At 33.5% G+C, this 17,623-nt stretch overlaps 1 protein-coding gene across 2 annotated transcripts in view; it reads left to right on the top strand.

The window, feature by feature from the left end:
- The window catches only part of AEBP2 (AE binding protein 2), a 56,518-nt gene extending 39,831 nt beyond the window's left edge, over nucleotides 1-16,687 (top strand). The window contains exons 5-9 of one of the 2 annotated variants that reach the window (XM_082771121.1): nucleotides 2,680-2,804; nucleotides 8,908-8,975; nucleotides 12,667-12,780; nucleotides 13,039-13,105; nucleotides 14,390-16,687. In XM_082771121.1, the coding sequence (XP_082627247.1) occupies nucleotides 2,680-2,804; nucleotides 8,908-8,975; nucleotides 12,667-12,780; nucleotides 13,039-13,093 (362 nt within the window). In that variant the 3' untranslated portion in view covers nucleotides 13,094-13,105; nucleotides 14,390-16,687. The remainder of the gene's footprint in view (nucleotides 1-2,679; nucleotides 2,805-8,907; nucleotides 8,976-12,666; nucleotides 12,781-13,038; nucleotides 13,106-14,389) is intronic. The other variant, XM_082771122.1, reaches the window with a different exon arrangement.
- The last annotated feature ends 936 nt before the right edge of the window (nucleotides 16,688-17,623 follow it).

Raw genomic sequence — 17,623 nt, 5'->3', positions numbered from 1 at the left:
GTTGATAGCCAGCTGAACATGAGCCAGCAGCGTGCCCAGGTGATGAAGAAGGCTGATGGGATCCTGGCCTGCATTAGAAATAGTGTAGCCGGCAGGACTACAGAAGCGATTGTCCCATTATACTGGTGAGACTACGCCTTGAGTACTGTGTTCAGTATTGGGCCCCTCACTACAAGAATGACCTTGAGTTGCTCAAGGGTGTGTGGAGAAGAGCAACAAAGCTGTTAAAGGAACTAGAAAATAAGGCTTATGAGGAGCAGCTGAGGGAACTAGGGTTATTCAGTCCGAAGGAGGCTTTCTACAACTACCTGAAAGGAGGTTGCAGTGAGAAGGGTGTTGGTGTCTTTTCTCTGGTGCGAGGAGATGGTATTAAGTTGTGCCATTGGAGGTTTAGATTGGACATCAGGTAGAATTTCTTCACAGAGAGGGCAGTCAATCATCAGAACAAGCTGCCCAGGGAAGTGGTGGGATCACCATCTCTGGAGGTATTTGAGACGTGTGGACATGGCACTAGGTTTAGTGATGGGATTTGGTAGATCAGGTTGATAGTTGGACTTGATTATCTCAAGGGTTTTTTCCAATCTAGATGATTCTATGAATCTCTATATTGTACAAAATATACTACGTCATATAATTTACTATATTACAGTTGCTTGCATCTGATACAACAAACTGCCTAGATCAGCATTTGGATTACTTCAGTAGAGAACTTCAGAATATCACATCAAAGGGAGATAAGGCTTTTTTTTTTTTTTTTTTTTTTTTTTTTTTTTTTTTGTTTGTAAGAAGAAAAGAGTAGAAAGGATGTCTCTTGGAAGATGCTGAACTCAGGAAATTTCATGTATCATATTTGTTACTACTCAGTAGTTTATAGTAATAATAAAATGTGAACCCATTTTCTTTGGTCTGTTTGTATATACAAGCTTGTGTTTTTCCCCACAAACTCATCTTTAACTTTGCATTAAGAAAGAAAACTCTTAGTCAATGCCCAAAAATGTGACCCATACTCCTTTTTACATGATAGAATAATAGTTTCAATGTAAGAAATGGTTGCATCAATGACCTTCTGTAACATGACAAGTGACCACTTACAGCGAGAAAACATTTCAGAGAGATGATTGCCTGAATGGCATTATCCAACTGAGATACGGTAAGGACAGAACATAATATAGAAATGAATGCTTAACAACAATTAGTCCCTGGAGTGCAGAAAATACTAGTTGAAAGTGGAATTTGTAATTTGTTTTGAAATAAAGGACAGATAATCTTGATGAAAAGGAGTTGTTTTAATTAAGGACAAGAGAATAGCAAATCACTGTTTTTGCAGATTATAGGATGATACAGTTGATAACGTAATTTAACTACTGTTCTTAGTTTTAATTTCAATGTTGTATACTGAATCATTGCTCTCACGTAAAGCTTAAAAATTTTAATGCTTTCATTAATACTTCTACTCATATAGTTCTGCTACAGTAATATATATTTAAAAAAATGTTAGAATGAGATATTTCTAAGCATGTGCAAATACATGCTTAGTAGCAGTTATTTTTTAATTAGATTGTTGTTAGTGTAGAATTAACAGACCTTTACACTCCAAATTGGAGCTCAGTAATTTTTTACTGTTCAGGAAACTCTTATCTATAAAATTATTTACTAGTGCATGCTGTTTATAGACTACTCATAAAATATCAGATGGATGTTGATTGCAGTCTTCTCTTTATAGATTAAAGTGTGGTTTCTGATGTAGAAGGTGCTTCTTGGATAGGAAATGTTTACTAATAATCAAAGTGTGAAATGAAAACTTTTAGATAGAAATGTCTAGCAGTGTTTTTTAACACGACTATTTATTATTACTCTTCAGAAATAAAGCGTTTTTTGATGAGCTTGTATTTTCTGTATGTTAACAATAATTCTTATTTAATCCTCTGCTTTGTGTTCCACAGCAGTACCGAGCAGTCTTATTTCACTATCAATACAGATAGATCTCTTTGCAGCATCCCAGTTTTCACTGGAAGTAGCTAGTTTTTTTTTGTTTTGTTTTGTTTTTTTGTTTTGGATGCAATTATAAATTACATCAGGGTAGATTGTTTTTAACAAATTTCAAAAATAAGGTATACATTTTAATATGTAGAGTGTGCTATCATGTTTTGAAGTATTTTAATACTATTTATAAGAAATTACAGCAGTAATACTGAAACTATTGATGATGCTCTAAGGGTGATTTGGCCGGTTAGGTTGTGATGTTTATTGTAACCTTACCGGGCTGTTCTTGCGTTAAAATACAAGTTCTGGCTTTAGTTTCTTTGTACGGGGACTTCTTTAACAGATGGTAGCAATGGATGATCCCAGAAGCACTCAATAAAAAAATGAATTTGTAATTCTGAAAGGTAAAAATGAATAAAATTCACTTGAAGTTTAAAAACTGAACAAGTGTAATTCAGTTTGTCAAAACAGCTATTTCATCTAAAGGGAATATAGTTTGATCAGACTTGGATGGATCACCACTCCGCATTTGGAGTCAGTACATACTCCTCATTAAATTAATGTTTACAACTCTTTGACAAGATAGTCCTATTTTTATAATGATAAATGGTTTACTAATGACAATTCAGATTTACTTAGAATGTGCTAGAATGCTTTCAATGTGTTCATCACTAAGAATCTCTCTTTTATTTCTAGCAAGACCTCATGACTTCTTTGATGCACAAACACTGGATGCTATAAGACATCGAGCCATCTGCTTTAACCTCTCAGCACATATAGAAAGTTTAGGAAAAGGCCACAGTGTTGTATTTCATAGTACTGTAAGTATTAAATTATGCATTGTTTGTTACCTGTGTCTCTGAAAAATCTAATGGTGTGTACCTCTTAGTAATGCAGACTTTTAAGTAATAGTGTGTATTTTACAATGTTGATTTTCCCATTTCTATTAGTAAATTAAGTTTTTAAAAGTGGTGTTAGTAGTAGTTCTACGTCACAAATTGAATAGTTTGCAACATTTCTTGTCTGATACGCTTCAGGAAATACCTGACAGCAAGTCTGTTTGGCAGAAATAAATACAGTTAACTCTTCTAAATAAGAATGCAATTCAGATGGCATTTTCATGGTCATGAGTCACAGTGCTTATTTATCACAAGGAGTTCTCTAAAAGTAATTGTATAATTGAATATTTTAAGATGTTGATGTGAAATTTATGTTTACTTCTTTTTCAGCTTAAAAGATGTCATACTTACATAAATATATTGTTGTTCCTTTCATTTATTTATTTATTTATTTGATAAACTTCCACCCAAATGTCAGTGAAGTGCAGGGAGTCAAGTACCAGGTGGGGAAATGTTCTTCAGTACTATTTCCATATCCTTTTTTTTTTTTTTTTTTTGTTAATTTCACCTACCTGTGAATGGGATTGACATTAGTGTTCATTTAGAAAAGTTCAAAAATAGGGAAACAGGTTCTGAATTGGGATAGAGGGATCAGAATTTCAGAAACCTTAATACTTCGTGTTTTCTTACTAAACTGAGAGAGATAGCATATAAGACATAGAGACTCTTCTTTAAGAAGAAAACAATTAAAGGATGGGACAAAACAAGGGTCTTTGTAAATTGCCAGACTAGTGTAAGATTAACTGCAGTCCAAGGAAGGAATGCTGTGACTGCTCTCTTCTCAGCTATGGCTTAATCTTAACCAGTGATTCAAACTATTGAACTGTCATTCTCTTTCCATAAACAATTTTATGTGCATGAAACTTAGTTTCCTCCCATTCTACAAGACTGATGATTGTTAGAGATCTCTGTAGACTGTTAGACATTTTTCCGAAAACATTACTGCTGAACTCCTGTGCATTGAGCACCAGCTGCAAATGGAGATTTAAAAGTGCCTTATTTTGTTGTTATTGAATTTAGATCTCATTTTCGTTTCCCCGGCAAACGCAGAATTTAAAATTCTTCGAGAAAAGCAGATTGTCTTTCAATTCACAGCTTGATTTAATCTGAAAGGTTATACAGAGAGACGGTTCAGTTGTGGAAGCTCACCTCTGTCTGTTGTAATAATTCATAAGGAGATGGAATTAGAGGGAAGAATGTGCTCTAGAAGTGCTTTGAATTAGCTTGGAGGAAGCAGTGCAGACCCTTTTAGTTCATCCATGCTTGTGCCACTCAGGATGGTGGGGGGTTGATTAGATCTGAAGACTAGAAATTACTTACGCCTCAGCTATGGGAGAATTTGTTTCAGTGGCAGAACTGCTTTAAGATTCTGGCCATACAGTGCACTTTGCTACCCCGTTAAGGTGCTGCTACACTTGTGTGGAGCTGTGCTGACATTAGCTTTGCAGATGAAACCGCCTAAAATTTGCTTTAAAATTAAAAAAAAAAAAAAAAAAAAAAAAAAAAAAAGCAGCAGTCTTATGGATGTACATTATTGTACTGAGCTAAAGGTAACCTCAGATGCTAACAGATTTTACATAATTTATAAGCATTAGGAGATTACATTTGAATGCTCACTGGTTAAATAATGTCGTATGGTTTGTGTGGTCTACCTTTAGATGAAGAAAAATGTAGTTAGCAGGGGCATTAATTTGAAAGGTGAAAAAGGTGAAGATCGCTGAAAACTGAGGTAATTGGTGTAAGTTTATTTTTTTAATGCAGCATAAGTATGTCAGCATAATGCAGTATTTTACAAGATGGATATACTGAAAATTTTCTAATGTAAACAATTTCTATGCAGTCACTGTACATAAATCAACTTTTTTTTTTGAACCCATTCTTTATAGACATGGAGAATTGTAAAACAGTCATAAAATTGTTTTGCAGACATGTTTTTGCTATCTACAGTTCACCTATGACTCCATTCTGATTTTATTTTTATGATGAGCTTTTTTATTGGTATCAAATTCTTGCTATATTGATTCTCTGCACTGTCATGTGGAAAACGTCAAGCCATTTCTATTTAACCTGAAGAGCAGGTATAAACTTGTTAAAGAATGTACCTTATAGGTTACTACGTCTTTTTTTTTTTTTTTTAATGGATAGGATTAATTCTCTAAAATATTTTCAGAGATTTTAGTTCAGTAATCACATGCATTGATATTATTTACATACATTCTGACATCTTAACATTTTGAAACACAGAGAATGAATAAAGATGCAAGAGGGTGAAATTTGTTTCTTTTTCCAGAAGAGGTCAGCAGAACTCCACTTCTCATTTGAGACAACTTTGCAGGTTTCCTCTATGGAGATAAATTCAAAATAAAATTTCTTTTCCTTCCAGGGACAGTGCATGAAATTTAGATAATATAGTAATATATCAAGTAAAACTGTATTGTGCATCTACTGGCTATGTTTTTTAATGTAAAACTTAAGTGGACTTGAAATTACTACTTTGTAGAGAACTTCATAAAAAACTTCAGAGCAAGAAGAGCAGTTACTGCAGACAAGCTAGGTATCTTCCATTTCAGTTGTAACTTTCACAGACCTGATTGCAACAGTAATTATTTTTGTCAAAATAGTGATTCTTTTCTTCAGTTGGCCATTTTTGTCTACATCATAGCTGCATTTCTGACTCTAGCCTGCCTAGGAAATGGTAAAATTCTCATTACACTAATTATAGTTAAAGCAGTATATTTCATATCTTAAAAAACAAACACAACTTTAAACTTGACGATTTTAAAATACATTGTGGAAGAAGCAATGATAGTTCTATATAAATATTTCTGTTGTCTCCTAACAGCAAACATACTACTTTAATATTAAACAACACCAGAGTATTTAGCAAGGATAAGATAATCTGATAATATGGAGAAACAGTCTGCAAAATTCACATTGGATGCAAGTGTGTCTGTGAAAGCATCTCTAGCTCTAATTGTCATAGTTTGTGTTGTGTATGATTAGCTCTTTTGTTCTGAAAAACTACATTTTTTTTAATTCCCTATAGTTAAAAGTTACTTTTCCCTCACATTAAGCTTCTTTGTGTGTAATGTTGTTACTTCAGTTACTTTTTTTGGGGGAGGGATGGGAGGGAGAATGCAGAGAGTAAGTTTTTACAAACATCTCTTTTTTTCAATCTGGTGATGGCAGTACTGAACAGTCCTGGGTTTCCTGAGTTTTGTACTGTTTATTTCTGAAAATGAGAAATTGTTAATGTCAGAGCTGTCAGTTTATCCATACTATTTGTTGTTCTTGGTGTTAGAGAACAAAGATGAGTGCAGATCCTGGGTGGTTTGCACAGGTTCTCTGTGAGGTTCTGGAATCACCATGTGTTACACTGTAAATCCCAGTAGATGCAGGAATCCCATCTTTAATTAGTAATTAGGTATAATATATATGTGGGGCTTGTTTATTCTGGTTGGTTTCCTGGCTCATATTCTTAAAGTTTTACATAGGATGAAGAGTGGTTTGTGGAGAATATTTCTTCTCTCTGACTGGGATATCGCTGGTTTACTATGTCCAAATAATATTTCACAAAGTCACCTGTGAACTTTTTAATGTGATGCTTGTATTACATGAGAGAACATCTGCCTCTCCTTAAAACCTGAAAGTTAATATGCAAATGAACTTGACAGTACAGAAAAATGTATGGTTTTGAATGGAAAAGCTGGTGAGCTTTGTTTGCCCTGTAAAGTGAGCTATAATGTTATTATTTGATTCCAGGCTCAGGTGCTCCAATCTAAAGCAAAGAAACTGAGTTTGCAGAATAAGAATCTGAGTTCTGGGCAAAGGTTAAAACTTAAAGTTGGAAGGGACTGGAGAACTGCTCTCTAAATCTTTATTTCAAAAAAAGAGGTCAGGGTTTTCATCCCTGTTCCAGACTTAGCAAAACGATGTATTGAGTTATGGATATGGCTTGAGACTTGTGAGGAAAAATAGTAGCAATAGTCCAAATAGCTAAATATAAGAACCTGATAATATTTTTAATGGAAAAGTTGATTAAATTTTGTCTAATTGGCAAAGATTACTGGAAAAATGATTTTTACTAACATTTATCTACCGTATCCTATTATTACAGGCTCGTAGCATGGTTTGAGTTGGGAATTGAAAGATTATCTAATTCCAACCCCCCTGCCATGGGCAGGGAGACCTCCCACTAGACCAGCTTGCTCAAAGCCCCATCCAGCCTGGCCTGGAACACTTTCAAGAATGGGGCATCCACAGCTTCTCTGGGCAACTTGTGACAGTGCCTCACCACGCTTTGAGTGAAGAATTTCTTCCTTATATCTAATCTAAACCTACCCTCTTTTAGTTTAAAGCCATTACTCCAAGCCCTATTACTGTACTCCCTAATAAAGAGTCCCTTGTCAGGGACTCTTCTGAATTCACGTAACTCAGTGCCTCAACACTTCTCTCAGTTCATATCTGCTAGTATATTTATACCTTCAGATACCTCAAATGTATCTGTATTAATAATCTTGCTGTTAAATCCATGGGTACTTCTCTCTGGGCTTTATTTTTGTTGAGAAGATTGCTGCATAGTTGTAACAATACAGCTGGAAACAAATTTGTGAATTCCTTAAAATGTCATGACTACCTTTAACTTACCACAAGAGACTAAGTTTAATTTACCATGATACTCAGTTGTGGAGAATTACTTTGGTTGATGCAGTTTATGGACTTCAGTACTTTATGTTCCATATGCTACATTTTTGTTAAGATTTTTTTCACGAAGAACATTTGCCATCCTGCCATGTTTCTATGCTTTAAAAGCTCTATAATGACTTTTATTTCTTTTTTGAGGTTATCTGCAGTGTTTGTATGTATAAACTTTGAAAGATTTAATAAATCTGCCTAGCAGAGCAAAAAGTAGGACTGATGTTTGAAGCAAATCAGAAAATCTGTGTGCCTAAACTGTATGGAGTATAGTGACATGTTGGAAAGGAGGAGCCAGGGGCAGATCAGTAGAAGCGGAAGCTTTTTGTGGAAGAAAAGTGTCTTTTTCTTGTTTTCCTGAATACCATAATATTTTGGGTTTATCTTTCAAATGACGTTTTTTGATGAGTATATTTACACCTGAGTGAACAGATTCATTTTTTAATACTCTGTATATTTCTAACATTAAATTTTGACTAAAGATTGGTGTTAAGCTTCAGGGTCATACCCCTGAAAACATTGTTCTCTGTGAGAGCACTTTATATGCTTCTCTACTGTGAACTAGTATACGAAACTGTAAGAAAGGAGTTGTAATTTCTTAGTTGGAACTTTACCAGGGGAATGTGTATGTTCTGCTTAAATATTGTGGATTGTCAACAGGTCTTTGAGATGTCATTTGTACTCATCATTCATATAACAGTAGTAGTAACATACACTCTACAGTATTAAGGTCCCTGTTATGTATGCGTTAGACAATTTCTGTGAGCCTGTGAATTCTTCCAAGGAGCCTTTGCTTCATTCAGTGCTTGGCTTAGACGTTGAAAGGGAATGAATAAAGGTTACCTAGGAAGTTATATATACGATGGTTTCCAGATGTCAAAGCATTTATGAGAGAATATTTCCTTATGTCATACTAGAATTAAAATATAAGCTGCATTAATTTCTGATTCTCTGTAGACATTTTGTGAAACAATATGAATGTATTCATAAAGGGCATTTGTGAACCTCATCTAAGAACGTGTACACCTCAATTTTTAGGCTGCTACTCCAGAAGCTTTGAACCGTTTTAAAGCTGACTGTGTATGCATGTTTTTTTTTACAGCACCACTTAGTAAGCAAATACTAAACCAAAATTTTAATGAAAACACCAAACCATGCTAAGAACTGCTTTAATAGTGACATGTGCATTCTACCTATGTATAGAATTAATGAAGCTGTTAAGAAGTAAAACAGTTTGCATTTTCTGAATGCCAGTTGAACATGAATACTTAATTTGAGCAAGAAAAAGAGTGGATTTGATTTTAATTATGATTTATGTAACTATTATCAGGTAATAGCTAAAAGAAAAGAAGATTCTGGAAAAATAAAACTCTTGCTTCATTGGACACCAGAGGACATGTAAGTATATTGTTAGTGATATGATAGGATTTAAACGGGGAAAGAGTGACAGTGGGGTAAATGAACTGTTACTAAATTGTTATGCCTTTTTTATGTACTTCATGTTTTTTTGTTTGTTTGTTTTAAGTAATTTGGAAGTTTAAAAAATAAGCAACTGTGTTGTACTTTTAATTGACTTCAGTTTAGCTAACAAATCTTTAGATTCTGTTACCAGTTCATGTAAACTTTAAGCTGTATTTTTTTAATGCATTTGCCACTATGGGTATAAATAACAAAATCTTCTAATTATTGAATGGGGGAATTCAGATTGGTTTTGCCAGCCACATACGTACATTGGAAAGTTTATCACTGAGACAGCTTTTTTGCCCATTGATTTGTCATGATCATCAAATATTTTTAGGCACTGAAAAATTTCTAATTATCGGTCTAATGGTAGAACTGCAAGAATCTTTGCATAGGTGCTACAATTTAACAGTGAAATAACTGTAGTTAGTCATTCAGAGTGTCCATCTCATATTACTGCTTCCTTGGGTTTTCCCACTGAAGTTTGGAGTTTCCTTTCCACCATGTTTGTTTGCTTTTTCTCTTGTTTTTATCCACGTTCTGCCCTTTTCCAAGTAAGTTGCCTCTTAATACAGAACATGAGTGTTGCCCTCAGATAGTCTTGGGATATATGGAGTAGTAACTGAAATACTTTAAAAAAAAAAAAATAATAATAATTTTTCTACTTCATTGAAATAGCTGAGATCTACTTTCCTTCTCCTGACAAAGGAAAGAATTTATATGTAAATATTATGATCTTTACTATATGAAACAATAGAACAAATACTTGCTTTCCACTATGCTCTAGGAGAGCAGTAGGCAGAGTAGTTTTAGGAGAGGCAGTATGAGAAGTAGTTCTAGCAAGTGTTGCATGATCCATGTTTTCCACAATTTTAAAGATAATTACTTTTTCTTTTAAAGGTAAGTATAATAGTTTATTATTGGGTCCACATGTCTGCACACAGGTAAAGTTATTGAGATACTAAGATTGCATTAAGATAATAGCTGCATAATTAGGTGGGATGCGCAGGTTTAGAGGTTCATTCTTAAAAGTAAAGTTGTTCTTACCAGGAAAATATCTCTAACTTGGTAGGACTCATTAGATAAGGATTTCTAAGTTTCAGATGAAATAGTCTTAGTTTTTGCAATTAGAATTTAGAACAAAGGAATCTTGTTAGATTCAGTGCTCCCTTTTAAGTGATTGAGTGGGAAGGTGATGCAGAGCCTTAGTGTAATAAACTCTATCTTTTGCTTTGCTGAAGTGGTTTAAATTACTCAGTTTTCTAGTGTCCCAAATTAGTCATGTGCAGTCGTGTGAACTCAGCAATGCGATTCAATTATAACTTTAATCCCTAGAAGAATAGGGTTGCTGTTAAGTTACCTGCAGCCTTGTTTGGCATTTTGTTGCAATTTTAAACTGTGGCTTTTTCATCTCTCTGCAGCACTTACAGACTACAAGTTTCAGTTAAACTTGGGAAAGAATAACTGAAATATTGTAGTAAAAAATGTCATTCTTTGCTGCCTTTTAGGTCAGCTTGGTAATACTGTTTGTATGTCATCCGTTTGTCTTACGAAAGGAATGTACTCATGCTTTAGAAAAATTGAATACGTTCATGATCATTATTTTCCATCGTGCTGATCTGTTCATCAGCCTTGCAGATGGAGCCAGCAATAATGATTTCACCTTTTCATATGTGAGTCATTTTGAAACTGTTAAATTGCTCAAGGTTTTCTGTATATTAAGTATTTTTTCAGGAAAAGTAAATAGTCTTAACCAATTTCCTATTTTACTCCTTTATCACTTGGATTTTTTTCAGATCAGGGATTTATCCTGATTTTTTTTTTCCCCTTTTCAATTTTTTTTTGGGGGGGGCAGTAGTTATTTTACTGAGTTTCAGTGTTTATATTTCCAATGATCTTTAGCAAGGTGGGGATTGGGCTTTTCTTCCAAGCACCAACAGATAAAACAAGGTGAAATGGCCTCAAGTTGCACCAGATGTTCAGGTCAGATATTAGGAGAAACTTCTTTTCTGAAATGGTTTTGCAGCTTTGGAATAGGCTGCTTGGGGAAGTGGTTGAGTCACCATGCCTGGAGGTCTTCTAGAAACTGGTAGATGTAGAATTTAGTAGCATGGTTTAGTGGTGGACTTCAGTACTAGGTTGGATTGTAGAGGTCTTTTTCAGCCTGAATGATTCTATGATTCCGTGTGAAAAGCTTTACTTCTTCTTTTTTTTTTTTTTTTTTATCATTTTGTATCTTCAGCATACAGTTTCTAATTAAATTGTTTTCCTAATGTTTCTTTTTATAAAAAGTTGATATCCACTTTTTATAAAAAGTTTTATAATGTTTTTTTCATCTTACCCGAGCCATATTAAATCTGAATAGAGACATTGCATCCTGTTTTTTTTTTCCACCTTCATTTGAAAGGGGGAAATAGCATCACAGGAAAAACTCTTTTTCCTTCTGTGATAGAAGTTCTTTTAACCAAAAAATTGAAGTTGAATTGCAATTAATTTTCAGTGCTAAAAAAGACAATTTCCAGAAGTCTGTAAAACTGCATTTATATTTGGTTGGACAAACAAACGCACACACACACACACAAAAACTGTTTAGATAGTTTTAGATGTTGTTGTTCTCAAGTTGAAACTTGTTTCAGAATATTAAGGTTCTTAATTACAACCTTTTTCCCCAGCCTGAAATATTTTTTTTGCCCATGGGTAATAAAAATAAAGGAAAAATACTCATTTGTTTTTATTTTTATTTTAGAGATGGGAATTTTTTTTTTATAAGGCACTCATGATCTCCTTAAGCCCAGTGTCTCTCAACAACCTGACAACCTCAGTAGGGCCTTAAAAACTTAATTTGCGTTCCATAAAAGAAGGCGTAATGCAATAAACAGCTCAGAAGCAGACAGGTTTGGTTTCAAAGATGTAAAGAACAAACTGTAGATCAATGGGTGAGTTAACCTCCAGCCTTCTTCCAGCGGTTTCATTGCAAGTGCCACTGAGGCAACGTGTAAAGACTTTTTTCCTTTAATGTGTAAAGACCGAGTTTTATTTTGTCTCACAATAAAAACTGTTACATAGCCAAAATACTTTACGATGATTGCCTGAATTTCCTCAGAAGAGAATTGAAAAATTAACATCAGCTACGTAGGAGCATTTTTACACTGAAAGCTTTGACCTTGGAGGAAGCAAGATAGTGTGACTTGAAATTCAGTAGCTGAAGTTCTTGCCATTCCTTTCCTTTTCTATTCTTTGACAGCATCAGATCATTTGAAAACACTTTATTTTACTAGGTATGAAAGATATGTTTAGTTCCTGATACCATTTCCAAATTAAACCATTAAAATGAAGGTTGTAGTTTTACTGCAATACTGTTATCATTGTGTATGTTTGTTTTAATATTCTTCTGAATTAATCTAAATTCTGTTTAGCATCTTTTTCATGCTGAGAATTTGAAAGACTTTGAGGTATAATGTGTAAAGATTGGCTGTCTCTTCCTCGCTCCAGTGAAGGTGTTTTTTATCCAGTGAAATGTGGTGATTACATTTAGAAACTTCATATGTACTAGTTTACCGCATAATTTTATGGTAAGAAAAACAATTGATCTTTTTTGAATATTTTTATTTTATTTATTTATTCATAGTCTGCCTGATGTGTGGGTAAATGAAAGTGAGCGACATCAGTTAAAAACTAAAGTAGTTCATTTATCAAAACTACCAAAAGATACTGCCTTGCTTCTGGACCCAAACATATACAGGTAATGTCCTAATTTTGAAATTTTCTTTACTTAAGTATAGTCTTAAGCCTCACTTAACTTTTTGACGTTGGGAAATCAGGATTGTTAATGTATTACACACCAGAACAGGGAGCCTTAATCCTGTCAGCGTCCAGTAGTTAAGTTCTGAGGTCTTAAGTTGTTTCAGAATTAACTTCTTGAACTGAACTCTAGTTACTGAGAAACGGGGAATGTGTGTATTTACCAAGTGTATTTTACTTTTTTGTGCTTGGTGTACAGAAATTCTAGTAAAGGAGGTACATACAGTGGAATCCTGAAAGATCACTTCTGTTAAGATCACATACTGGTTTGTATACCAATTTTTTTAAAGTCCAAAATTATCTTTACATAATTTATACTCAGCTGTAATACATGCAGTATTACCTTGAAATCTGTACTTGTGTACAAGTACTGTTACTTTTTTAATACAAAATTCTTTGGAGGGGGACAGTACATATCACATGTCTTTAAGCTACATTCACATTTGTGTTTTTAGGACTTGATTGGCTTCTAATCCATCTTGTTTCTAATAATTTCCTGATTTTCCCCCCTCTGTATTAATGTGTTCACATAATTGTCAGTACCCACAGTTGTATGTGTGTACAGTTTTTAAAGGTAATCTGAAATGCTTAATTCACTCTTAAGTTTTTGAAGATGCAAAGATATGTGTTTATAGGCTTATTTAAAAATGCATGAAAATGGCTGGGGAGGGAGGAACAAAAAAGCCTCAACCAAAGTTCATTGTTTCTGTGTTTGTTAACATCCAATGAACTAGTGTCTAAAGGAGTACCTAGAATGCTAATCTGAGGTTTTGATATGCAATAAGCCTTTCAGTTCACCTTTAATATTCAGTGTATTTCACTAATCAAATTAATGAAAGCTTGGTTTACAATATGAAAATAAATCATCATGCGTGCTATCTTTTAAAATGTAAGTATTTAAAATACTTACTTTAGTGTATGAATTATTATTGTTAATCGTAAATCATACAAACGTTACGAGCAAATTGGATTGTGTATTATAAAACCACCTAACACAGTGACTGTTTTATAACCTAATCTGGGTGTTAATCGCCTTTATATTGATTACCATTGTAGAACTTGCTATATTGGTTTGATTTGAAAAGAAAAAAAATAACCTTTAAAAATAAAAATGATCTTTGGGATGAAGTCCATTGGGAAAAATGAACAACCGTTTCTCCCTCTTCTGAATAAAATTAACGTCCCTACACATAATCTTTTACTAGATTTTTTATCAGTATAGATCAGTATGTGATTAAAAAGAGCTTTGGGACTGACTGGGGGAGATCAAAGCTATAAAACTGAAGACCAAAATTTTTCACAGAGGAAAAAGTGGCTAGGAGAATTCAATCACAGTTATTAATGTCATGATAAAATGCTGATACTAGTAGAAAGTTTGAAATCATCACCTGAAATATATGCTAATTCGGGATCATATAGAATGGCTTTTAGTTATAATCAAAATAAATGAAAATAGATTGTATATAGTCATGATTTCATAATATACTCAAGCAGACTTGGATTTACAACTCAGGGTCTTTTTGTAAAAGCTGTTCTATCTTCTTTTCCAGAACAATGCCCCAGAAGAGGTTGAAGAGGTAAAAAACCAAGCAAGTGGGGACACCTGCAGTCTTAGTCACTGACAATGGATTTAGAAATAAAGTTGCACATTAGTCAAATCCCATCCTTTTTTCTTTTTTTTTAGATAAATATTTATGCTTAGTGTAAACATTCTGTGAATGAAGTTGATGCTTCCGTGGAATATATTAATATATTACTGTATATCCACATTTTCATGGAATGGTACAGTGGGAGACTGAGCAAACACTCTTCTGGCAACTTAGTGGAACAACTAAAAGGCTTTGCATGCTTGCTTCCTTAAGCTGCTTTTTTCTTTAGTGAATACAGTAGTTTATATTTGATGAAAAGAATAAGTAACCATCATCATTTACTCACAATTCCCAGGAGAACTGTTAACAAGCTATCAGGCTTCTTGTCAATATTAACAAAATATGATATGCCAGACAATAAAACAGCTAGCAAGGGATTATCCTGTTACCCTTTCAGTATGGTGAATAGTAATCATTTGTCATTTGTAACCTCGTGTCCTTTCTCAGATCCATAAGATATGTTTAATTATAATGTTTAAAAAAAAAATGTTGATGGAATGCTTGTCTTTTCCAATCAACTACAAATACACATAGTACGGTTTAAAGATGTTAAGAGTGTTGCAGTATGTCTGATCCCCTTTTCAGGAGTAGTATAGTATGTTAATGAGATCTTCTCTTATGTGATCTGTATCAATGGACGGTTTTTGAAAAACCTCTACTTAGCAGTTAGTGTTACTGGTGTTTTATTTTACTTTTTTTTTTTTTTTTGTCCCTGTAGAACCCCCATTCACTTGTAAAGTATACTTTTTTATTTGGCCTAATTTTTTCTAGATGTAAAGAAAATGGTATTTTTTAAAAAAAAATCTAGAAAATCAATCCTTTATGCACCAAAGTTGGCTTTGAAAAGGAAAATAAAATCATTTTCTTGCTTAATAAGCAAGAAGCCATGGATTTTTTTAACTGACAAATAGAGATGTGTCTAACCTGTTAGTCTTTGTATGGAGACAAAAATGTTGCATATAGATAATAGGACATTGCTTGTAAATATTTCAGCAGATTTGTAATATATTTTTATATTATGAAATGTACTGTAGATGTTTTTCTAGAGGCATGAAAGTTAAAATGTATATATTATGGTAGAAATAATATTGAAGGATATTGTAATTCACTAGTGCTGCCAGAAGAATTGTTTAAAAAAGCACCTTCCTTAACAATAAAAAAAAAACTTCTTTTACATACCTAAGGGACTATATACTACTGTTAATATCTGTTGTAAGAACAAAAATGCATTGAACATCCTTCCCAGAAATCTTAGAGGGATGAATAGTACCCATAATTAATTCATGGCGCTCCTTTCTAATAGTGAACAAGAAGTTAGTTTTTTCCTTGCTATTGGAAGGAACTAATATGTAAAATTTGTATGGATATATGCAGTCAAACTGCAGAGTTAGTCCTCCTTATTGGGGAGGAATTTACTACAGTGAAACTAATAACCAGCAGTTTTTACACTAAATTTTTATTAAATAGAATAAAAGTTAGAAGTAACCCTTTGGTTGCAAAAGTGAGCATATCCTAATATAATACAAATGCGTTCTGCATTGGTACTGACACGAGAGTCTTGCTTAGCACCAGTGGGTTAAAAATGTTACTTATATACATGAAAAAGTCTTATCAAGCAAAATAAAGTGCAGATTAAAAGCACCACTAATATAAGATGTTCTGGAATGGTTGTTTAATAAGGGTATTATTCATAAAATCTGTAGTGATGTGACTTTATTTTTGGAAAAAAAATGCAGTGTTTTGTTTTTATTTTTATTTTTATTTTATTTTTTTTGCTTGAGCACTTCACCTACTGCTTTTTCTGTACCTATAAAGTAATCCGCAATCTTCGTTTCTTTTATGAATTTGTTATAAAATTGCCAAATAGAAGTGTTTCAGATATAGTTTGTATTTGTATTTTTTTAATTTTATTGCTTCATGAGTTTCTTGTAAGTCATTTATAATTGACAGATGATTGTAGACCTTGCCTGAGTATTTTTTCTAATAAAACAAAGCAAACAAACCTCACAAGCTTCAAAATTGTAAGATTTCAATGAAGTTTTCAAAGGTAAATGTAAGCATGTCACTGTCTCTTATTTTGTCCCTAAGTGGTGAAACACACTTACGTATTTAATTACTCACTTGATGTTTTCATAATACAACTTCTCTCTTGGAGGGAAAAAAAATTAAAGGTTTAAAATCGAAACACCTGGGAACAAATAGATATGCTGGGATTAATTAACCTTGTCATAGTAATCAAAAGGTAAGTGGATTTCTGGCAATTTTAACTTGAATTCATCCAAGTGAATTAATAAAACCATTTTAAACATGTTTAAAAATTATTTATATTGTACAAATTATGTATGTACTTGATGATGTTTTGTTTCAACTGGCAGTCACTTTTCTCTAGAAGTCTGCTTTTGCTTCAGACCTTTCTGCTTTTTTGCTTTGCCTCTGAATTCCAGCTTTGATATAGTACCAGACAGATGGAACTATCACAGCATGCCAGGAGAGATTTATTAGTTCTGAAAAAAAAAAAAAAAAATCTCTTTTTTTCTTACTGTTTTTCTTGAAAAGCGTTAATGAACTTGCTTTTTTTCCTTCCACGTTTTGAGTAGTTCTAGATACTTTATCTCTGGATATAACAGCCAGAGGCTTTCTTCTGTCTTTTTCAGCAACTTTCCTTTTGGAATACATTTTCCAATTACCTAGAGAATGCATTTTCTCCCAGTTGGATTATTTATTTGCTTATAGAGAAATGCCACCCAGACAAACCTATAGTTATTTTACCCTTCGTCACAGTCTGTTTCCAGCCAGATACAATAAGTGTATAAATATTTCCATTTATATAGTTTTGGTCAGAGGTTCTGCATTCTTTAACATAGTACAGAAGGTGAACTAAAGAAAATTACTAATTTTACAGTTGAAGTTAAGTCATGGCAAACTATGCTGGAGCGTGTACCATGAGGCTTAAGGGAACCAGACAAGTTCAGACTGGAAAAGAGAAGGCTCTGGGGAAACCTGACAGTGGTGTTCCAGTAGCTAAGGAGTTACCAAGAAGGTGGTGCTAGAACTGCACAGCAGGGGTATGAGTCAGTGGTCACAATTTGAAATAGATCTTTTTTCAGTATGAGGAAGGTTGAGCATTAGAACATG

This window comes from Aythya marila (genome assembly GCF_965140915.1).
Source record: "Aythya marila genome assembly, chromosome: 1".
NCBI lineage: Eukaryota > Metazoa > Chordata > Aves > Anseriformes > Anatidae > Aythya > Aythya marila.
This window is presented reverse-complemented; position numbering and strand designations above follow the sequence as displayed.